Source organism: Heterodontus francisci, chromosome 13, assembly GCF_036365525.1.
Source record: "Heterodontus francisci isolate sHetFra1 chromosome 13, sHetFra1.hap1, whole genome shotgun sequence".
NCBI classification, from domain to species: Eukaryota; Metazoa; Chordata; class Chondrichthyes; order Heterodontiformes; family Heterodontidae; genus Heterodontus; species Heterodontus francisci.
Genome location: NC_090383.1, coordinates 102976235 through 102997823, shown reverse-complemented (window position 1 = coordinate 102997823; position 21589 = coordinate 102976235). Strand labels below are relative to the sequence as shown.

Below are 21589 nucleotides of genomic sequence, written 5' to 3'. Positions count from 1 at the left end.
ACTGTAACAGACTTCAATTTGAAACACAGTGTTTTGAGCTCCCCCTTGGTGAATCCTTGTTCACTGCTTTCCAATTATAAGGCAAAGAAACAAGCACAAACAGGCTTTCTTTGACTTAAAGAGGAAAAGTGAAATTTATTAAACTTAAACTAAAAACTCTAATTCCGTTAATGCCTACGGATACATGCTGCGCCCCACGCAAGCATGCATATGTGATAGACACATGCAAATAGAGACAGAGAAGAGACAGAAAAGAGCAGATGAAAAATAAAGTGGAAAGGTTTGAGGCAATATTTGAAGAGGTTGTTACGGTTCGTCGATCTCACTGTCGAGTCCTTTTGGAGGTTGATCCTGCTTTTCGTTGGGGCCCAGTATTCTTCTTAAACTTGTTCACTGTAGGAGACGTTTTTCTCTTGGGGTTCATGTATCTTTAGTGGGTCTTGGAGTTCCATGAGAAAGAGATGGGAGCAGACAGGAGAGGCTGCAGTGAGCCAGCCAGGAAAGGTTTTTTCAGTCCAGGATCAGACAGCTTTCTGAGTTCAAATTCTCTGTTACAAGTTCAAAAAAACCTCAGCAGCCAGTTTGTCATGTGACCAGCTCACCTAAGCAGTCCTGGCCCTTGAGGGTTTTCTTGTCCTAGCAGACCTTGGAATGTCTCCACTACACACATAGGTCCATTGTGGGTTAAATTGGAGCAGGGAATAGCCCCTTTGTTCTTTCAAGTACTGTCTGGTAATATGCAAAAATGTCTTCCCAGCCTGTCTGGCAGCCCTTATAACAGGCCTTTCTCTTCTTCCCAGCAACAATTTGAAATTTAATGTCCATGTGGCAATTCTTGGCGGGTGGGGGCCTGCATGACAATTATTATAAGAATTTTATGTTTATTTTGTTTTAAACTTATTATTGAAGATTCAAATATTACTTCCTCTTTAAGCCTTTTCAAGCCAAGAACCACCTGCACCCAGTGTCTGTTTTTGTCCCACTGGCATTCTGTTTTGTGCTAGGATCCCTGCAAGAGTAGCCCATGCTCATTGATGTTAATTTTGCTATCTTTCTTCTCCCTCATACACCCCGTCACCCGAATTTCCAAAGGAAGTACTTGGCTTCTGCATGGTGTCTTCCAAAAGTGACATGATTAAGATGAATCGAGTAGAGAAGTTAAACCTCCATTACTCATTGTGTGTTGGTATTCTGATGTATGAGTCACCATTTGTTATCGTGATCAGATATTTCAATAAAATTCCCAATTCTTATGAAACAGAACAGAATATAAATGATAAACTGGCCATTCAATTAAATCTTGTATTGGTTATATTGTGCTTTTATTTCTAAATTTTGCTTTGCCATAAATATAATAAAGCCGCCAACAAACTCTCCGATTACATTCAGAACAAATGGTTTCATTACTGTATTATGTATTAAGTCCATCTGTTGTTTTCTGCCCCAAGATCAAGTCCTAAGTCAAGCCTCACACATAAGATTCTTGAGCCATTTACCAGCTGAGATGGGTTGCCGTTGGCTTCCTTATGGTTTTTATTTTCAGTGTACTTTTGCCTAGAGGGCTGCAGCCAAGGCTAAAGAGCCCTACTCGCCCTTCACAATAGCGGGAGGGACTCCCACACCCATCAGATACAAGTACGTCTGCTGATGTCAGCCCAGTATTCAGAGCTGGTGCTTTAACCTCTGTTCACTGGGGTTCTCTGACCAATGTGATCAGAATGTTTATCATGTGCCACAAAGAGCAGAATACTAATATTTTGGCCAGAGCCCAAGTAAAAAGAATCTCCCAACAGGAGGCAGCTTTTTCAGAATACTAGCACAGACTTAGTGAGTCAAGTGGTCAAGTGCTACAAAATTCTATGATAAGTTTAAACTCTAGGATTTGTAGATTTAAATTGCAGGTTATAAATTTTCTTCTTTGTCTGGATTTATCGTCGACTCCCATTGTACAACTAAATTCAGTATATTATATTATATTATCAAACAGACCATACATTTTCCGATTAAAGCAATGAATGGCCTTGAATTTTGCAGGCCTTCCAGTGCCCTTTATAAGTGCAGCAGAGGGCAGGAGAATTAGCTCTGGACCTGGAAAGGGTGGTATACGCCACCAGATTGGCTTTCTGGCAGAGCTTCCATCTTCCCCAAACAAGGGCATTAGCATCAGCGGGGACGAGGCTGGGGAAAAGGGACTTCAGGTGTGCTAGGCACTGATGTGGGATCTACCAGGCAACTGGTACACTGAAAAACAGAAGACCTATGGTGGAAGGTGGGCTCAGAAGACTCAGGCTGGCACCAGCCAAGAATCAATCCCCTTTACAAGACCAACTTTACAACCAGATGGCTGCTGGACTTGGGGCTTATGTGATATATCATGTTGTCAGGCCTCTATCACTATTTCCTTCCACAACAAACGACCATTGGCAGAGATTCACTGAGGGTATAATGGCAAGGACACCCACCAGGAATATTTAAATGGGGTTAAATCCCTCTGCTACCACATACTGCAGTGGAGACAGCAGCTTCGGCCTGCAGTGCCTCCATCCACTTAAGGGATGTCGACCCTGTAGATTTTTAGCTCCAATTTCTTTATTTACAAGAACCAGTAAAATGAAGCACCGTCATTGGCAAATACTAACTGTAGAATTTTTAGAACATATAATAGAACCATTACCTTTTTGTTAGAGTGACTTTAGTTTCAGTTCGAGAATCTCTTTAATCTCAACAATTCAATATTGTACAACTGCATGCAAATTCAGCCTGTTTCAACCTCTCATAAATGTTGGCCCTCAAGCAGACGGTTTTACTGAGATTCTCATCTTGATCATACATCAGCTTTTGCAAAAGACCATTGCACCATTTTAGACTCTTGCGACAGGATTTTCCCACGGGCTTCAGGACTGCAACATCAGGGTCAAATGGGGGTCAGAAGCTCACACAATGTGGGGAACAGTCACCCGGCTGTGAATTTCCCTGAATTGGCCAATTAATGCCCAGAGGGCGGGCTCGCTGTCCAATTAAGGATGGCAGGTGGGCTCTTGAAGCTGAAGGGCCAACAAGAGGCCCTCCAGCACTGAAGAAACAGTAGGCTGCCTTAACGGGCAAGTGAGAGAGAGGGTGCCCCAAGATGGAGGTTCCCTCTCTCCAACGTCTTTAACTTTAGAATTAAAAAATTCCCTCAGCAGCCGTGCCACTGCTGTGGAGGGGAACCTGGAGCGCTGGCACCCAAGTCTGCCGCCAGGAGGCCGCCTCCAGACAGCTGGGCTGTTCCCTGACGCATCCCAGGGCCTGGAGACAGACTGGAAAATTCCATTTGCCCCCTGACAATAGGTCTTAATAGGCCTTTAAACTTAATAGGCCACTTGTAGGCAGGTAGCCTTCCCACACCCGCTCACCATCCTCCCTCTGGGAAAATGGCCTGGGAGCAGGATAGTGTCGGGAAAACGGAATACCGGCTGGCGCTGTGAAATTACATGCCTGTCTGTCTCCGTGCTTGCCCTCATTGGGGCCTAAAAATTCAGCCCTTGGTTTTAACCCCTCTCATATCAAACCCAACACTTCTTCAGCTCTTTGACGTAGAAGTGTCAAGAGAAACTTAACAAACACTTGATATATTACATATAAAATATAATAATTAACAGAAAAATTATGTAATAAATAGTGATCAATATCCAAGAAGATACATAAATGTTCCCTGTCTGCATTGCACATTGGAATTTTCACAATAGGACAGAGTAGTTATTCCCATTTCAAAAGAACAGCACTGCTGTTTTAAATAAAAGGAAATTTGATGATCACAATGTGATCAAAGATACCAACTCATCTTTAAGTAAATTAAACACTCAATTCAAGCTTTGATACATTTTTACTTATTTCTTATAAATTCTGTAATTTCGGTGCACTTATGATGGATCTAATTGATAACGCTCCTGGAAGTTTTCTTAACAATCCTGAGTTGATGCTTAAATGAGCCAGTTGCCTGAATAAGTGCAGATGTGGAAGAATAACATGAGCTTCCACAGGTTTCAGTTCGTGCTATTGTGCAGCAGTTGAAGCTTTTGCAGTTCTGAAGGTGTGTCTTTTATTTAAACAAGTTTCCAAAAGTTACCCTGAGATGGCCTGTCAGAACCGTAACTTTTATGAAAATCTGCTCCTTGTGGTAAATGACAAAACGGAGAAGAGCAGAATAAACACAGTTAATTTTCTTGCCTTCTAAGGTTTTGGACGTATTATGTTCTCTGTGTGTGTGTCATGGAGTTGCTGTGCGATCTAACCAGCATCTAATTTGTGACAACCTGCTACCAGGAAGAGACCTACTGTTACAAACACGGCTCATCAACCATGTCAGCAGGTAACATTGAAACATTCCACAGATATATGCTCAGAAATACTGTGCCTTTAAATGCCATGAATGTAGCAAAGCAATAAATTGATATACTTTTTTTTAACCGTGGGGTTCCATTCTTCTTCAGCAACAAAAACTTGCATTTCAAAAGCACCTTTAATGTAGTAAAATATACCAAGGCACTTCATAGGAGCATTATCAACCAAAGATGACCCTGAGCCAAATGAGATATTAGCACAATTGACCAAAAGCTTGGTCAAAGAGAGAGGTTTTAAGGAATGCCTTAAAGGAGGAGAGAGAGGCAGGAAGTCTTAGGGAGGGAATTCTGGAGCTGAGGGCCCAAGCAAATGAAGGCACAGCCACCAATTGCCCTCATCTTGGTCTGGCATTGATTAGTTCCCTGCTCTTTCAGCTTCGGCAAAGGTCAACTCGCAATAGATGAGGGATTAAACATGGGATCCTCGGAGATAGCGGGGTTGAATTTCTTGATCGTCTATTGTAACTTTGATGGAAGATCTACAGAAACCCTGGGGAAGCAGATATCGGTGTAACAGCTGGTTATGTCACTTCTCCAAGGTTTCCACAGATCTTTTACCAAAGTTATAGCTGCTGGTCAAGGGCCCCCACCACAAAAGTTCAAATCAGTGTTTTTACTTCTGGGAAGGATTGGAAGAAACTAGTATAGCTTTTTGTGGAACTACACAGGTTGTATTGTGTTGGAGCATATTTAATAAGATTTGTTTACATCTTATATTTAATATCGGTACAATAAAACCTGTACATATGGTCACCTGTGTAACATGGCCACATAATCATGGTTCTGACCAAACGTTACTGTCATTTTTTCTACATAGCAGTTATTTTTGTATTCGATAATACAGCCATTAAATCCACTCTATCCCAACAAGTTGCCACTATCGCACAATATTACCTGCATAATCCGCCAAGGGAAATTGCCACATCTCTGTGGCCTTTAGGAATATACATGCGAACATACGAATTAGGAGCAGAAGTAGGCCATTTGGCCGCTCTAGCCTGCTCTGCCATTCGATAAAATCATGGTTGATCTGTGTCTCAAATTCCACACTCCCATCTATCCACAATAACCTCTGATTCCCTTGCCTAACAAGAATCTATCAACTCCCGCATTAATACGAATATGTGGACAGATATACACTAGGAAATTGATTACAGCTGCTCAAAATTATTTAATTTTGGACAGGCATTAGGAAAAGAGACATCCATCTAACTTTCTGGGCTGGGTTTAAAACCAGCTTTGAACCTAGAAGTAAAAGGGCAATATGGTTGTCCACTGAGTCATATGTAATGTATCAAAAGGAGAAAATACTGGGGAGACTCAGCAAGTTCAAGCAGCGTTTGTTGAGGAAACACAAGTCTTGTTGTATATATGAATACATTGAACAAGAACTGAAAGATATTATGGAAAGTTTTCCAACATCTGCAATGTTTTGCTTTTCATTCGTAAAGTATATGGCTGTTCACTCAAGGAATACAGGTTTATTTTGTTAACATAATGGTAAAAAAATCTAAGCAGAGCTATCTTGCATGTATAAACCAGGTAGAAATTATATTTTTGATATGAATCTGAAAGTCAGTCAAGATGCTGGAACAGAGGAACAGGAGTCAGCCCCTCAGACCTACTCCACCATTCAGTTAGATCATGGCTGATCTGTACCTCAACTCCGTTTACCCATCTTTGATCCACATTCCTTGATAAGCTTGCATAATTAAAAAAAATCTGTTGATATCAGCCTTGAAAATTTCAATTGACCCAGCATCCACTGTTTTTGCGGGAGAGAATTCCATATTTCCACTATTATTTATGGGGAAAAAGAATCTCCTGATTTCACTCCTGAATGGCTTGAGTCTAATTTTATGATTAAAATCATAATCCTTATTCTGACTTTCCTCTACCCGAGAATATAATTTCTTTCTTTATATCTACCCAATCAGATCCTTTTATTATTTTAAACACCTCTATTTGGTCACCCTTCAACCTTTTAAATTCAAGTGAATACAAACTAAGAGCTGAATTTTATTAACCCTCTAGGGATGGGGGGGTGGGGGGGGGCGGGCATTGATGGGGTGGTGGTGTGGGGCCGTAAAACGGTGAAGGAAGGCAGGGGCTGGAGTGCCCGTCGCCTTTCCAATGCCTTTGAATTTTGTCAGGCCGAGGACAGTCTTCCTGCCCGGAGGCCAGTTAAGGCCCTTGAGTGGCCAATTAATGGCCACATAAGGGCCTCTTCCCGCCGCCGCTGGCATTTAACCAGCGGTGGGAGATCCTCTGCCACGTGGAGAGACTGCCTAGTAAAACTTGCCAGCCTCCTTGTGGGCAGAAGGATGCCTCCTGCTTGGGCAATCTGTGGCCTACAGAAGGTCCCCAGTGGCAAAGGCCACCCCCTGCACCAACACCACCCCCCTACCATCACCAACCAACCCCGCCCCAACGCCCCCCACCCTCCCCCTCGCTGGGGCCTCCTTGACTGGCCCCGATAAGCTCGCCCCACTTACCTTCCCGCTGGGCCTCCAGCACTGCTCCTGTTCCTGGTGGCGCTGCTGGGACCTCTGAGCTGCCAGCTCTCTGATTGGCCAGCAGTTCTTGGAGGCGGGTCCCCGTCCTTAAAAGGACGGGGACTCCGGCGCCCGGTATTTAACGGCCAAGCTCTTTAAAATGCAACAGGAGGGTCCCCCAAACAACCAAAGCGGGGCTCCCCAGCCTTTAAGGGCCACCGTCAGGACTCCTGCCACCTGCATAAAATTCAGCCCTAAGTTTATTCAAACTGTCTTCATAATTTAATGCTTTAAGGCACACTCACATTAACCATAATTTGCATTTTAAGAAAGGGTACTTTGTAGCAATTATATTGTAAAAGTATTATGATATGTAAATTAGAGTAAATTAAACATTTGAATAATTTTGTTCATCTAACAGCTGACACACTTCTCAGTCAGCAATGTTTAATTGTCTCCCTGCTTAGGGGTAAATAAGATTTTCTATCAATCTTCCCAATATTTCACTCCTTTTCTCATTTTCTGAATTAATAAGAGTAAACATTTAATTAAAAAAATAAATTTCCAACCTCTCACTGCAGCAAAAGTAAACATTTGAAAAGATTTTCACTCTGGCTTTGGTTTGAACAGATGGTTTTTCGACAGCACCTTCTAAACCTGTGACCTCCACCATTGAGAAGGATGAGTGCAGCAGGCGCATGGGAATATTACTATTCTGCAAGCTTCCTTCCCAAGATGGCAGTAGCTCCATTGGTAGCACTCTGTGCTTGAGTTACAAGGTTGTGGGTTCAATTCCCATTTTAGAACTTGTAAAAATCTAGGCCGACATTCCAGTGCAGTACTGAGTGAATGCTGCACTGTCAGAAATGCTGTCTTTTGGATGAGGCTGATTAAAACTAAAGTCCCCTCTGCCCTCTCCTGTGGGCGTAAAAATCCCCTGGCACTATTTCGAAGAGCAGGGAAGTTATATCCTGGTGTCCAGGCCAATATTTAACCCTCAATCAGCATCACAATAAATGGATTATCCGGTCATTATCACATTGCTGTTTGTGGGGGTTTGCTGTGTGCAAATTAGCTGCTGTGTTTCCTACATTACAACAGTGACTGCATTTCAAAAGTATTTCATTGGCTGTAAAGTACTTTGTGACATCCAGTGATCGTGAAAGGTGCTACATAAAGGCAAGTCTTTCTTTCAAGTCACACACCGTCCTGACTTGAAAATATATTGGTATTCCTTCATCATCGCTGGGTCAAAACCCTGGAACTCACGACCTAACAGCACTGCAGGTATCCCTTCACCGCACTGACTGCAGTGGTTCAAAAAAGTGGCTCACCACCACCTTCTCAAGGGCAATAAATGCAGGCCTTGCCAGTGACAGCCACATCCCAAGAACAAATAAAAAATGACTTTACCAGAAACTGTCCAGAATACAATTAAGTCCTCTCTTAACCTATTAAAATGAATTGAAAATGTAAAGTTAATGGAAATGTGTTGTTTATATTTTAAAGAGACATGCTAAGTCTAGCATAAATAAAAACAGAAAGTGCTGGAATTACTCAGCAGGTCAGGCAGCATCTGTGGAGAGAGAAGCAGAGTTAACGTTTCAGGTCATCAGAAATGGAAAAGGTAAGAAAAGTATTAGGATTTAAGCAAGTGAAGCAGGGGTCGGGGGATGGTGGATGCTGGGTGGAGGTTGGTGGGGAAGAGAACAAAAGGGGAGGTGTGTGATAGTGCAGAGGGCAGGAGAGATTAAATAACAAAGCTGTTATGGGACAATGGCAAAGAGTGTGTTAATGGTTGTGGTGAAAGACAAATCATTAGTCCAGAGAGAGTGTTAATGGCAGAATAATGAGCAGCTCTGACTACATGAAAAAACAGGCATGTGGTTTAAAAATAAAATAATAAAAAAATATAAAAATATTAAAAAAAGCCAGTCATGCTTTAAATTGTTGAACTCAAGGTTGGTTCTGCAAGGCTGTAGAGTGCCTAATCGAAAGATCAGGTGCTGCTCCTCGAGCTTGTGTTGATGTTCACTGGAACCTAAGTGTAGCATACTTGAGGGGAACAGGTGCTTTAGGATTAAAGGTTCCCAAAGCCTTTCATCAGTGGGGTTTTTCCATGCCTCATGGCTGTGTCTGTAATTTTTGTTTTATTCATTCATGGGATGTGGGCGTCACTGGCTAGGCCAGCATTTATTGCCCATCCCTAATTGCCCTTGAGAAGGTGGTGGTGAGCTGCCTTCTTGAACCGCTGCAGTCCATGTGGGGTAGATAGACCGACAGTGCTGTTAGGGAGGGAGTTCCAGGATTTTGACCCAGTTACAGTAAAGGAACGGCGATATAGTTCCAAGTCATGATGGTGTGTGGATTTGACGGGAACTTGCAGGTGTTGGCGTTCCCATGCATTTGCTGCCCTTGTCCTTCAAGGTGGTAGAGGTCGCGGTTTGGAAGGTGCTGTTGAAGGAGCCTTGGTGCTTTGCTGCAGTGCAACTTGTAGATGGTACACACTGATGCCACTGTGCATCGGTGGTAGAGGGAGTGAATGTTTGTGCATGGAGTGCCAATCAAGGAGGCTGCTTTGGCCTGGATGGTGTTGAGCTTCTTGAGTGCTGTTGGAGCTGCACTAATCCAGGCAAGTGGAGAGTATTCCATCACACTCCTGACTTGTGCCTTGTAGATGGTGGACAGGCATTGGGGAGTAGACTAAATGATGAGGATTATTTACCATGATCCGTTATCATTGCATAATGTGATTACCAGGTTGGTAGAAAGTGAATGAGATGGCCCTTGGTCTTTTTTTTTGTCTAGCAGTTCTTATGTCCTATACTGCCTTGTGTTTTCTGCTGCTGTGTTAGCCACTCTACATTATTCCAGTTATGAAAATGAATGAGCAGAAAATGGTTGGGAACAGAAGCTAAAAACCCTGGTTATGTTGTTGGAAAAGCACAGAATCAGCCAGTTTTAAAATATACACATCTTTTAAAAGGTAGGGGCCGAGAACATCGCCCCTGCGCTCTTGATCCTTTACGGTATCCTGCAGTGGGTAGCATTAACATATAATGTGTGGGTACCACTGGCATTTTCAGTGCTGATGTACTACCTGCTTCAAGTGGGCAGGAAGGATTTTGCTGCAGTGTCTTACTCCCAGCCTCACTAAGGCCAAGGTTTCTGATTGATTGGTAAATGGGTTGGGAACTCAGTGTATTTAGGTCCTGGATCAAATTCTACCCTCACAGATCTGTACAGATACTACTTTTACAGCCACCGGATTGAGGAATTGTGTGCTAGACGTAGGTTAGAATTTTTAAAAAAGTGATGCAAGTTTCTCTGATAAAGAAGCACAATTTTTTTTCTATTTTCAGTATGCGACCCAATATCTTTCTGGGAATAAGCGATGGTGCTGCCCAATACAAGAAGTGGTACTATGAGCTAATAGTGGACCATGTTGACCCCTTTGTAACCACAGAAGCTACACATCTTCGAGTTGGCTGGGCTTCAACTGATGGTTACTCACCATGCCCTGGAGGGGGTGAAGGGTGGGGAGGGAATGGTGTAGGAGATGACCTTTACTCCTATGGATTCGATGGACTGCACTTGTGGTCAGGTAGGTAGTTCTACATAATTAGGAATAATAATGCTCAATATAACCAATTACAAATGCAAAGCTTGCGTCAACGTCCAGACAAATGGCATCTTCTCCACATCAAAGAACAAAGAACAGTACAGCACAGGAACAGGCCATTCGGCCCTCCAAGCCTGCGCCGATCTTGATGCCTGCCGAAACTAACACCTTCTGCACTTCCGGGGCCCATATCCCTCTATTCCCTTCCTATTCATATATTTGTCAAGATGTCTCTTAAACGTCGCTATCGTATCTGCTTCCACCACCTCCCCTGGCAGCAAGTTCCAGGCACTCACCACCCTCTGTGTAAAAAACTTGCGTCGCACCTCCCCTCTAAACTTTGCCCCTCGCACCTTAAACCTATGTCCCCTAGTAACTGACTCTTCCACCCTGGGAAAAAGCTTCTGACTATCCACTCTGTCCATGCCGCTCATAACTTTGTAAACCTCTATCATGTCGCCCCTCCACCTCCGTCGTTCCAGTGAAAACAATCCGAGTTTTTCCAACCTCTCCTCATAGCTAATGCCCTCCAGACCAGGCAACATCCTGGTAAACCTCCTCTGTACCCTCTCCAAAGCCTCCACGTCCTTCTGGTAGTGTGGCAACCAGAATTGCACGCAATATTCTAAGTGTGGCCTAACTAAGGTTCTGTACAGCTGCAACATGACTTGCCAATACTCTATGCCCCAACCGATGAAGGCAAGTATGCCGTATGCCTTCTTGACTACCTTATCCACCTGCGTTGCCACTTTCAGTGACCTGTGGACCTGAACGTCCAGATCTCTCTGCCTGTCAATACTCCTAAGGTTTCTGCCATTTACTGTATACCTCCCACCTGCATTAGACCTTCCAAAATGCATTACCTCACATTTGTCCGGATTAAACTTCATCTGCCATTTCTCCGCCCAAGTCTCCAACCGATCTATATCCTGCTGTATCCTCTGACAATCCTCATCATTATCCGCAAATCCACCAACCTTTGTGTCGTCCGCAAACTTACTAATCAGACCAGCTACATTTTCCTCCAAATCATTTATATATACTACAAACAGCAAAGGTCCCAGCACTGATCCCTGCGGAACACCACTAGTCACATCCCTCCATTCAGAAAAACACCCATCCACTGTTACCCTCTGTCTTCTGTGACTGAGCCAGTTCTGTATCCATCTTGCCAGCTCACCTCTGATCCCGTGTGACTTCACCTTTTGCATCAGTCTGCCATGCGGGACCTTGTCAAAGTTCTTTACTAAAGTCCATATAGACAACATCCACCGCTCTTCCGTCATCAATCATCTTCGTCACTTCCTCAAAAAACTCAATCAAATTAGTAAGACATGACCTCCCCTTCACAAAACCATGCTGTCTCTCGCTAATAGGTTCGTTTGTTTCCAAATGGGAGTAAATCCTGTCCCGAAGAATCCTCTCTAATAGTTTCCCTACCACTGACGTAAGGCTCACCGGCCTATAATTTCCTGGATTATCCTTACCACCCTTCTTAAACAAAGGAACAACATTGGCTATTCTCCAGTCCTCTGGGACCTCACCTGTAGCCAATGAGGATGCAAAGATTTCTGTCAAGGCTCCAGCAATTTCTTCCCTTGCCTCCCTCAGTATTCTAGGGTAGATCCCATCAGGCCCTGGGGACTTATCTACCTTAATGCTTTGCAAGACACCCAACACCTCCTCCTTTTTGATAATGAGATGACTGAGACTATCTGCACTCCCTTCTCTCGGCTCATCATCCACCAAGTCCTTCTCCTTGGTGAATACTGATGCAAAGTACTCAATTAGCACCTCACCCATTTCCTCTGGCTCCACGCATAGATTCCCATCTCTGTCCTTGAGTGGGCCAACCCTTTCCCTGGTTACCCTCTTGTTCTTTATATATGTATAAAAAGCCTTGGGATTTTCCTTAATCCTGTTTGCCAATGATTTTTCATGACCCCTTTTAGCCCTCCTAACTCCTTGCTTAAGTTCCTTCCTACTGTCTTTATATTCCTCAAGTGCTTCATCTGTTCCTAGCCTTCCAACCCTTACAAATGCTTCCTTTTTCTTTTTGACTAGGCTCACAATATCCCGTGTTATCCAAGCTTCCCGAAACTTGCCAAACTTGTCTTTCTTCCTCACAGGAACATGCTGGTCCTGGATTCTAATCAGCTGACGTTTGAAAGACTCTCACATGTCAGATGTTGATTTACCCTCAAACAGCCGCCCCCAATCTAAATTCTTCAGTTCCTGCCTAATATTGTTATAATTAGAACTATTTTAAAATAATTGTATTAACGGAGAGACTTTTAACTACAAACACCTGCTGCATGTCATAATGATTGCCTTGAAAGATGGCCTGTCCATCGGAAATACATAATTGAAGCAGTTCAATGATTCATTGCTTGACAATAGTATACTACCATATGCTATCATTGCGATTGATTATTAATGTTAAGGTTTTTTGGTGTGCAGCATTTCAAAGTTTTAAGATGTTATGGGATTAATTTTAGATGTAACTTTACAGGTGGATGTAAAAGCATCCACGGCATCATTCGAAGAAGAGCAGGGTAGTCCTCCCCAGTATTCTGGCTAACATTTATCTCTCAACCAACATTCCTAAAAAAACAGAGGATCTGGCCAATTATTTCATTGATGTTTGTGAGACCTTGGTCTGTGCAAACTGGCTGCCATGTTTCCTACACTCCAACAGTGGCTACACTTCAAACGTATGGCTGTAAAGCACCCTGAGGTTGTGAAATGCATGTTGTTATTAGCTCTGGTCTACCTCGTGGGTGTGCTTAGCTGCTTTAGCTTCTCTGTGCACTTATGTCATCACTTAAATTGACATTATGGCACAAGTACTCATGATGCAGCCCAGGTGTTTTCTGCCTGCATAACAATTTATTGAAACATTACAGCTTTTTTGTACTGGAAAGAAATATACAGCCTGGTGCCTGGAGTCTGCTGTAGGTCTGAACAGTTAGTCACATGAATGAAGGGCAAAATTAGCACAGCTAGGGGTTATTGTTGAAATATAATGATTGATGGATTTAGGACTGATGCTGGTACTGTGGCAGTACCACTGTTATTTACCCAGCTCTCAATATCACCCCTCTGCACCTGACCCAATTATTGATATCAGGTATATAAAAGCAAAATACTGCGGATGCTGGAAATCTGAAATAAAAACAAGAAATGCTGGAACCACTCAGCAGGTCTGGCAGCATCTGTGGAAAGAGAAGCAGAGTTAACGTTTTGGGTCAGTGACCGAAGAAGGGTCACTGACCCGAAACGTTAACTCTGCTTCTCTTTTCACAGATGCTCCCAGACCTGCTGAGTGGTTCCAGCATTTCTTGTTTTTATTATTGATATCAGGTGATGGGTTGGCCAGAAATTTATTCATTGATAAATAAAAGTGTTGATATTTACAATTTCACCTGTTAAAATTCCTATAAAGAGCAGCATGGTTTCCAACATTTAATTTCATTCAATTCCGGGTGTGGGCTGAAATCGTGAGTCTCGTCAGGTCAGGAGTGCTGACATTGGAGGTCAGATCAGTTTTTTTTTATATTCGTTCGGGAGATGTGGGCGTCGCTGGCTAGGCCAGCATTTATTGCCCATACCTAATTGCCTTTGAGAAGGTGATGATGAGCTGCCTTCTTGAATCACTGCAGTCCATATGGGATAGGTACACCAACAGTACTGTTAGGGAGGGATTTCCAGGATTTTGACCCAACGACAGTGAAGGAATAGCAACATCGTTCCAAGTCATGATGGTGTGTGGCTTGGAGGGGAATTTGCAGGTGGTGGTGTTCCCATGCATCTGCTGCCCTTGTCCTTCTAGGTAGTGGAGGCCACGGGTTTGGAAGGTGCTGTTGAAGGAGCCTTGGTGCGTTTCTGCAATGCATCTTGTTTCTGGTTCACACTGCTGCCACTATGCGTCAGTGGTGGAGGGAATGAATGTTTGTTGATGGGGTGCCAATCAAGGAGGCTGCTTTGTCCTGGATGGTGTCGAGCTTCTTGTGTGTTGTTGGAGCTGTACCCATCCAGGCAAGTGGAGAGCATTCCATCACACTTCTGACTTGTGCCTTGTAGATGGTGGACAGGCATTGGGGAGATAGGAGGTGAGTTACTTACCTCAGAATTCCCAGCCTCTGACCTGCTCTGGATTTGTTGGGTCATTTTCACAATGTTTTACTCACTCTGAGTTAAAGGCAGTTATGCCAACTTGTTAAGTGCCAGTTTAGATGCAAGAGAAATGTGCTATTAGCATTATTTCGGGTGCGCCGTGATTAGCCGTGCTCTGTCCGCCCTGATATTAATAATGTGTTTCACAATTTGATCTGAGGAATTAGCAACAAGCTGCCAGTTTAAATGGGTTGCTAAAACAATCAAAATAAACATGTAAGAACATTTTTTTTTCTAAAAGCAGATAATCTACCCAGTGAAGCTTTTGCGACGGTAGGAAACTGACGTAATATTTTCCTTAATTTGTCCTTTTTCTCCTTTTAGGTTGCATTGCACGGACAGTAAATTCACCAAATCAACACCTACTAAGAGCTGATGATGTTATCAGCTGTTGTCTGGATTTAAGCGCTCCAAGCATTTCTTTCCGAATCAATGGGCAGCCAGTTCAGGGAATGTTTGAAAATTTCAATACCGATGGCCTTTTCTTTCCCGTGGTCAGCTTCTCGACAGGAGTAAAGTTAGTAATTCTTAAAGCTTTCTCCATTCGCGAGTTCATTTCAATTAATTATTTGTGTAACAATGCATCAATATTGTAGTGTAGACAAAAACAAGAAATGCTGGAATCACTCAGCAGGTCTGGCAGCATCTGTGGAAAGAGAAGCAGAGTTAACGTTTCGGGTCCGAAACGTTAACTCTGCTTCTCTTTCCACAGATGCTGCCAGACCTGCTGAGTGATTCCAGCATTTCTTGTTTTTGTTTCAGATTTCCAGCATCCGCAGTATTTTGCTTTTATTGTAGTGTAGACAACTGAACATGTCAGGATCCACCCCATGATTCTGACAATATGTTTCAATATTCTTCTAGTAGAGGCATTCCTGCACAGTGTATTAGAAAAGGCCTAATATTGCTGCTGTTACAATTACGGAATGCATCAGTTTAGCTATTTTGAGTGTAAATACTCTGTATTGTTATTTCCCCATTAATATCTCGGGCCATCAATGTAGAGGCAGAGATGTTTAATGATGCCTGTTTCATTATATAAATACTAGGATAAACCAGTTAAGCAGATAATTGAGAATGGCCCAAATTGGTTGAAAGTGATTAGGGCCAATTTTCTCATGTCTACTGCAATGTTTACATTAGAAGATGGAGCGGTAGGCAATTGTTATTTTTTTTTTTACTCAAGAGCCCTGTCCACTGGCTGACCAATATTCACCCAATTGGATCTCTGAGCAGGCCTCAAAATGGGCAATAGTTGCTGCTGCCTGAAACAGGTGGCAGCCTGTTTAAATCCCATTTTTCATGGGCTAATGGGCAAAGCAGAGCACTGTACACCCCAGCCATTGATCTATTGATTTGGAGTAGTCTAACCAGTGGTCCTTAAAGGGATTGCTGCAGCCTGCTCCAAAAATAGAAATGAAACATTTTGAGGAGACAGGAGCAGTATTTTTATATGGGTCCAGGCCCTCCCATGATTCCCTCACTTGCTACCCAACCTCAACCCCCCCACCACCCCCCCCCCCCCGCCCCACAAGCACCCCCCCCCCCTCCCCAAAACCCCACTACCCAACCTTCCAGTACACTCAGCATGGGAGTCACACAGTTTTCTCTCCTCTCTGACCAGCATCTTGGAGTATGCATTGGAATATTGCAGCTCACCGGTACTGTTGAGGCCTGACCACCAGATGGTTCTGGACTCTCGTTGCTAAGATCGGGCAGACAGCACAATCGTAAAGTATCCCATGTCCCCTCCCCCATCCTCCCAATTACCACAGCAAACCAAAATTGGCTCCATCCGTGTCTCAGGCTCATGGTCCAGCAAGCCTCAGAATGAAGCCTTTGAATACAGGGTTAGAAATTGAGCATCTTAAGTGTTGTGAATGTTTTGTGTCTACATTCAGTTTGAGATGTAGACAGAATTTCATAGCGTATTGAATGGTTTTCAGAACCATCCAACTTCTGTTTGTGTTCATATTGTGCCTTTATGGGTCACCATTGCTCAACAGGACTTTGAACAGTCTCAAAAGCTTGCTGCCATTACCCGTTATCCCTGTTCTGCCTCAGAAATTCCCATCATTTTAATAGATGCTAGCTGTATTTTTTCATCTGTTTGTCTGCAGTATTGAGTCAATTTTTATAATTAATGGAAGATATACTGTGCCCAGTGATAAATATTCAATTCAATTCAATTTTAATTTATTGTCCATACGGAAATTCATTTTGGGCACATTGCTTATTGATTAATAAGAACATATGAATAATAATAAAATGAAAAAAAAATTACCCTCTCACAAAAAGTCTAACTTGATTAAAACACATATGTTAAAAACTAATTCCAGTACATTAAAATAATCAATGAGTCCCATCGTGAGTGAATATGCTCATCCATTCATCAAGCTGCTGTTAAAAGTTCTTATAGAGAAAGGCACAAACAGGTTCAAGAACTCATTTGTCCTACATCTGAGGGATTGTAGCCTTTTCTCTGAACGCATCCAATGGTAATACTGAGACGAGGGGTGATCCTCACTGTTATAACGCTCTTTACTTGGCGTCAAAATTCTTCAAGAGCAGATTTTGTTAAGAAAGGTCTGCTCACCAGCATCCCAATTAAAGCAGACCATAAGACTTATGCCCAAGATTTTTTAGGAGCAAAAATTATTTCTCCCTTTTTTCACCTTGTGAAATCTGGGCCTTTTACTCTTTGCTCTCTTGTATTCCTTGTACAGTTGGTTATATTCTATTTTCGTGGGTTACCTATCTAAGGAAAACATCTAGAGCACTGAGGGACAATTATGTGAGGCAGGGGTCCTCATCTGTTGGCAGCATATATTAGAAAGTTGGGTACATACTTCCCATAATTATCAGATACTTGTGGACAGTATATGCCCGAGTTTCTGATGCATGCGTCCTGCAGGTGTGGCTCCCTACTGCCAGCACAGACTTATAAAATTGCCTCTGTGATCAAACAACTAAAGAAGAAACATCAATCCACGGCTTTCTTAAAGCAACATTATGAAAGTAGACACATTATAAGCCCCATCCATGCATCTTCTCACCATATCTCTCTTCAGCAACACATCCAATTGCCCCATCATAGCACTTATACTGCTGGTGAAAATGGCCTTCTTGGTAATTTACATTGTGATTCTTTCTCAATGTCACTATCTGCATCTTCAGTGCTTTATGTATCTCGATATATAGACATGGTGATAGTAACACAGGATAGTAGGAGGTGAGAGCTTGCTCAGGGGTGTGGGAAAAAGACTGTTTTTTCATTCCTTAAGCTGTCTCAATTATGCCAAGACTAACTCTCAACAAACTCCTTTTACAGCTAAGAAGCCAGATTTAGCAGTAGAAATAACAATGAGGCTAACGGTGTTCACTATTATTAAAGTGGAAAACAGACAGCAACTTCCAGCATGTGTGCATATAAATGTGGAAATCAGGAAGTTTTTTTCATGTTGTCCTGCTTCCCCAAAAGCTGTGCAAGAATGGTATCTCGCTCAGAGACTCAGCATTGAAATACATAGAAAGGTGTGAACTTGCTGTACTTACCTGACTATTTATATAATATACACGCACCAGAAAAGGTGAGGGCTTGTCCATTCCGTTGTAAGTACCATTTTAATGACATGATAAGTCTTAATTGCTGCCAAACAACCTCCCTGGCCCTGAAAATGAACTTTAATAAGTTTTCATTCCTTCAAATTTTACTTATTGTTGGACACTTAAAATAAAACAATAAAAGTCAATACTTTTAAAACTTTTTCTTTCTGTCTCTTTTCTCTCTCTTAATCTCATCTTTCTTTCCCTCTCTTTACTTTCCTTTTTGTACCTGAAGCCTGCTCTGCCATTCAATAAGATCATGGCTGATCTGATAGTGTCCTTAACTCCACTTTCCTGCCTGCTGCCCATAACTGTTGACTCCCTTGAAGATCAAAAACCTGTCTAACTCAGCCTTGAATATATTCAGTGACACAGCCTACACTGCTTTCTGGGCTAGAGAATTCCAAAGATTAATGACCCTCTCAGGGAAGAAATTCCTCCTCGTCTCTCTCTTAACTGGGACACCCTGTACAGTTGCGCAAGACTTCCCTACTTTTATAATTCATTCCCCTTGTAACAAAGGCCAACATTCCATTTGCCTTCGCAGTTACTTGCTGCGCCCGCATGCTAACCTTTTATGATTCATTTATGAGGACACCCAGATCCCTCTGTACCACAGCATTCTGTAGTCTCTCTCCATTTAAATAATATTCTCCTTTTCTGTTCTTCCCACCAATGTGAACAACCTCATCCCATCTGCAAAATTTTGTCCTCTCACTTAACCTATGTTAACCTTTGCAGACTCTTTGGTCTGGATTTTATGCACCTGCCGCAGCGGGGAAAAGAAGTGGCGGCCCGCATTTGCAGGCCAGGTGCCGCCATGTCGCTGCACTCTTCCTCGCAGCAGCCCATAATAATATGCCAGTTAGGTTGCCCCACCCCCCAATCACGTGGAGGGGGTGGGCTCTCCGACGCCGGCAATGGCGTCAGCTGCCTTTGCACAGGCGCTGGTGCCATTTTTAAAGCCCTGCCAGCTAATTTAACATTTTTAAAGTTATACCCCTCCACTGTACTGATTAAAAATCTGCTACCCCTTTCCCATCCCCGATAACAATAAAATTCATTATCTGTCCTCTTTCCACCATCACCCCCCCACCCCCACCCCCAGCACTTACCTTCCACACTTGACCAACCCCCCCACAAACTGAACAAAATGCAGAGGTCACCCCTTCCTCGCATCCCCTACACCAATGATGTAAATTTGACCCCATTCCCCCACCCCTCACTAAAAATTTTAAGTTCCCCCCTTCCCTGTTGTATGATTGCTTTAAGAGTGATGTTACTTTAAGGAGACAGTATGCTAATGAGCTAAATAATAGGATGTAGTAATGTCACTAGAAGCCATAGTTTCTCTGCACAACAACACCCTGGTCAAAGGTTTTGTATATACTTTGCTCTGTGTTGTATTTACTGGTTTAGCTGCGAATAAACTTGCTCGAGATCTTCAAGGAACTGGAATCCAAATACCTCATTGTATTGCTTAAGATAACACATAGGATCTCATGACATTCCCCACCACCGCAGCGCCTGCTTTTCCTAGATGGGAAAGTTATGGGCCACTTTGTCCTGCAAGAGAGAGGAAAGAATGTTAGTGATTATGTTGCATTGTGTCTGGGTGAAATGCCTGCTACAGTTGAATAGCTGGAGGTATGTGGAAGTAGTGGGAGCTGGGTGTGAGGGTGGTATCATTGGAATGTGTGTGAGGGTGAAGTGGATGTTAGACCTGAGTCCTGACTGCCAGGAACTGCTGATAGGTGAGTGATGGGGGTGTGGTGCATTAAACAATGATAGGTTAGTGGTGCATTGGGCAAGAGATGTCCTTTGAAGATGCATTCACTGACATTGACCACTCATGTGAGGTCATTGAACTTTTTGCAACACGACAGCCAGATCCTCAGGGCCAGACATTGGGCATAGACAGCCTTAGGCGCCTGCTGCCATTCATCTCCGAGGGTTTACCACGAGGGCCTCCTGGACACTGTAGGAACATAGTTTCTCTTCTTCTGTCTGCCTCCATGTATAATGCCTCCAGCGCCACGTCCGTGGACCTGGGAACCCTCTCTCTTCCCTGGCGCACCATTTGTACATCTCCTACTTGCAGCCAGTGTCTATGCAGGCAGCCAGCAGCAGCTCCTTTCCACTGAGTGCAGCTCCCCTTTAAGAGGGACAAACTTCCTTTAAGAGGAGTAGGCTGGCTGCACCACGTGACATCAGCACACGCTGCCCGGCCTCCTGCTGAGCGCTCAGACAGCCATCAGCGCAGGTCCTGTTTGAACCAATGCTACAATCAGGTAAATGAGGAGGTGGCATCAAGTTTGTGTGCTGCTGCCCCAATGGGAAGAGGTGTGGGCAGATGACGAAGTGCAACCCCACTCCCAGAAAGGGGCTTTAACAATTTTTTAACCCAATAAATGCACAAAAATTAAAGGTCTGGTTCCCTCAGAAGTGAAGGTAATCTTAGCACTTGTGGAAATTCAGTTGGGAAAAATGCATTCAATTTCTGCACACAAGAAAATCAGTTGAAGCTGCTTTGTGATGTTTGACATTGTAATGTATAATACATTAAAGAAATATCCACTTGCATTCCCTGCAGTTGATAATGTGGCTTCTGATTAGCATAGTGAGGATAATCCATACTTAACCGCTGGTGCCAATCTTCTCATTTCACAGTATTTTCACAAGGGAGAGTGGCTTGTGGATACTTAATAAACATGGGGAAAGGGTTGGATTAGAACTATAGCCATTTTAATTGCAATTCAGTTCAATGGCCCTTCAGAACCAAAAGTTAAATTTGGTGATTTTGCTTTCCTAATGGGGAACTTCGCTTGAAGGTGTGTGGGTCAGAGAATTGTTGCTAGTGTTCTGGCCCAATCCTCCTTTGAGCAGCTGTCCACTTAATTGACAGACTAGAGTTTAGTTATTCTGCTGAATATAGAGCTTCATGATTTTTTGTTTTCTAGTTTTTAAACTCACCTGGTCCTTCTAAGGAAGCTGCATTTATATCTCCCTAGAGTCCGATTTTTGCTTGGTGGTCGTCACGGAGAGTTTAAGTTCCTCCCACCTCCTGGCTATGCTCCTTGTTTTGAAGCTTTGCTGCCTAAAGAGAAGATGAGAGTGGAACACACTAACGAATACAAGCAAGATCACAATGGCGTCAGGGACCTACTGGGTCCTAACATCTCACTCACTCAAGCTGCCTTTACACCAACCCCTGTGGGTACTACTCAGGTATGGTACTTGAGTAGTTTTTGTTTTGTTGGACAATTGTATATTGCTTTATGTCACCACAGATACAATTTTATAGTGGG

General features: G+C 43.1%; 1 protein-coding gene across 1 annotated transcript in view; it reads left to right on the top strand.

Annotated features, from left to right (window-relative positions):
• The window catches only part of ryr2a (ryanodine receptor 2a (cardiac)), a 707940-nt gene that overhangs the window by 340908 nt on the left and 345443 nt on the right, over window positions 1-21589 (top strand). Inside the window, exons 18-21 of the mRNA XM_068045285.1 lie at window positions 4218-4351; window positions 10240-10481; window positions 15000-15192; window positions 21293-21509. Of these exons, the coding sequence (XP_067901386.1) occupies window positions 4218-4351; window positions 10240-10481; window positions 15000-15192; window positions 21293-21509 (786 nt within the window). The remainder of the gene's footprint in view (window positions 1-4217; window positions 4352-10239; window positions 10482-14999; window positions 15193-21292; window positions 21510-21589) is intronic.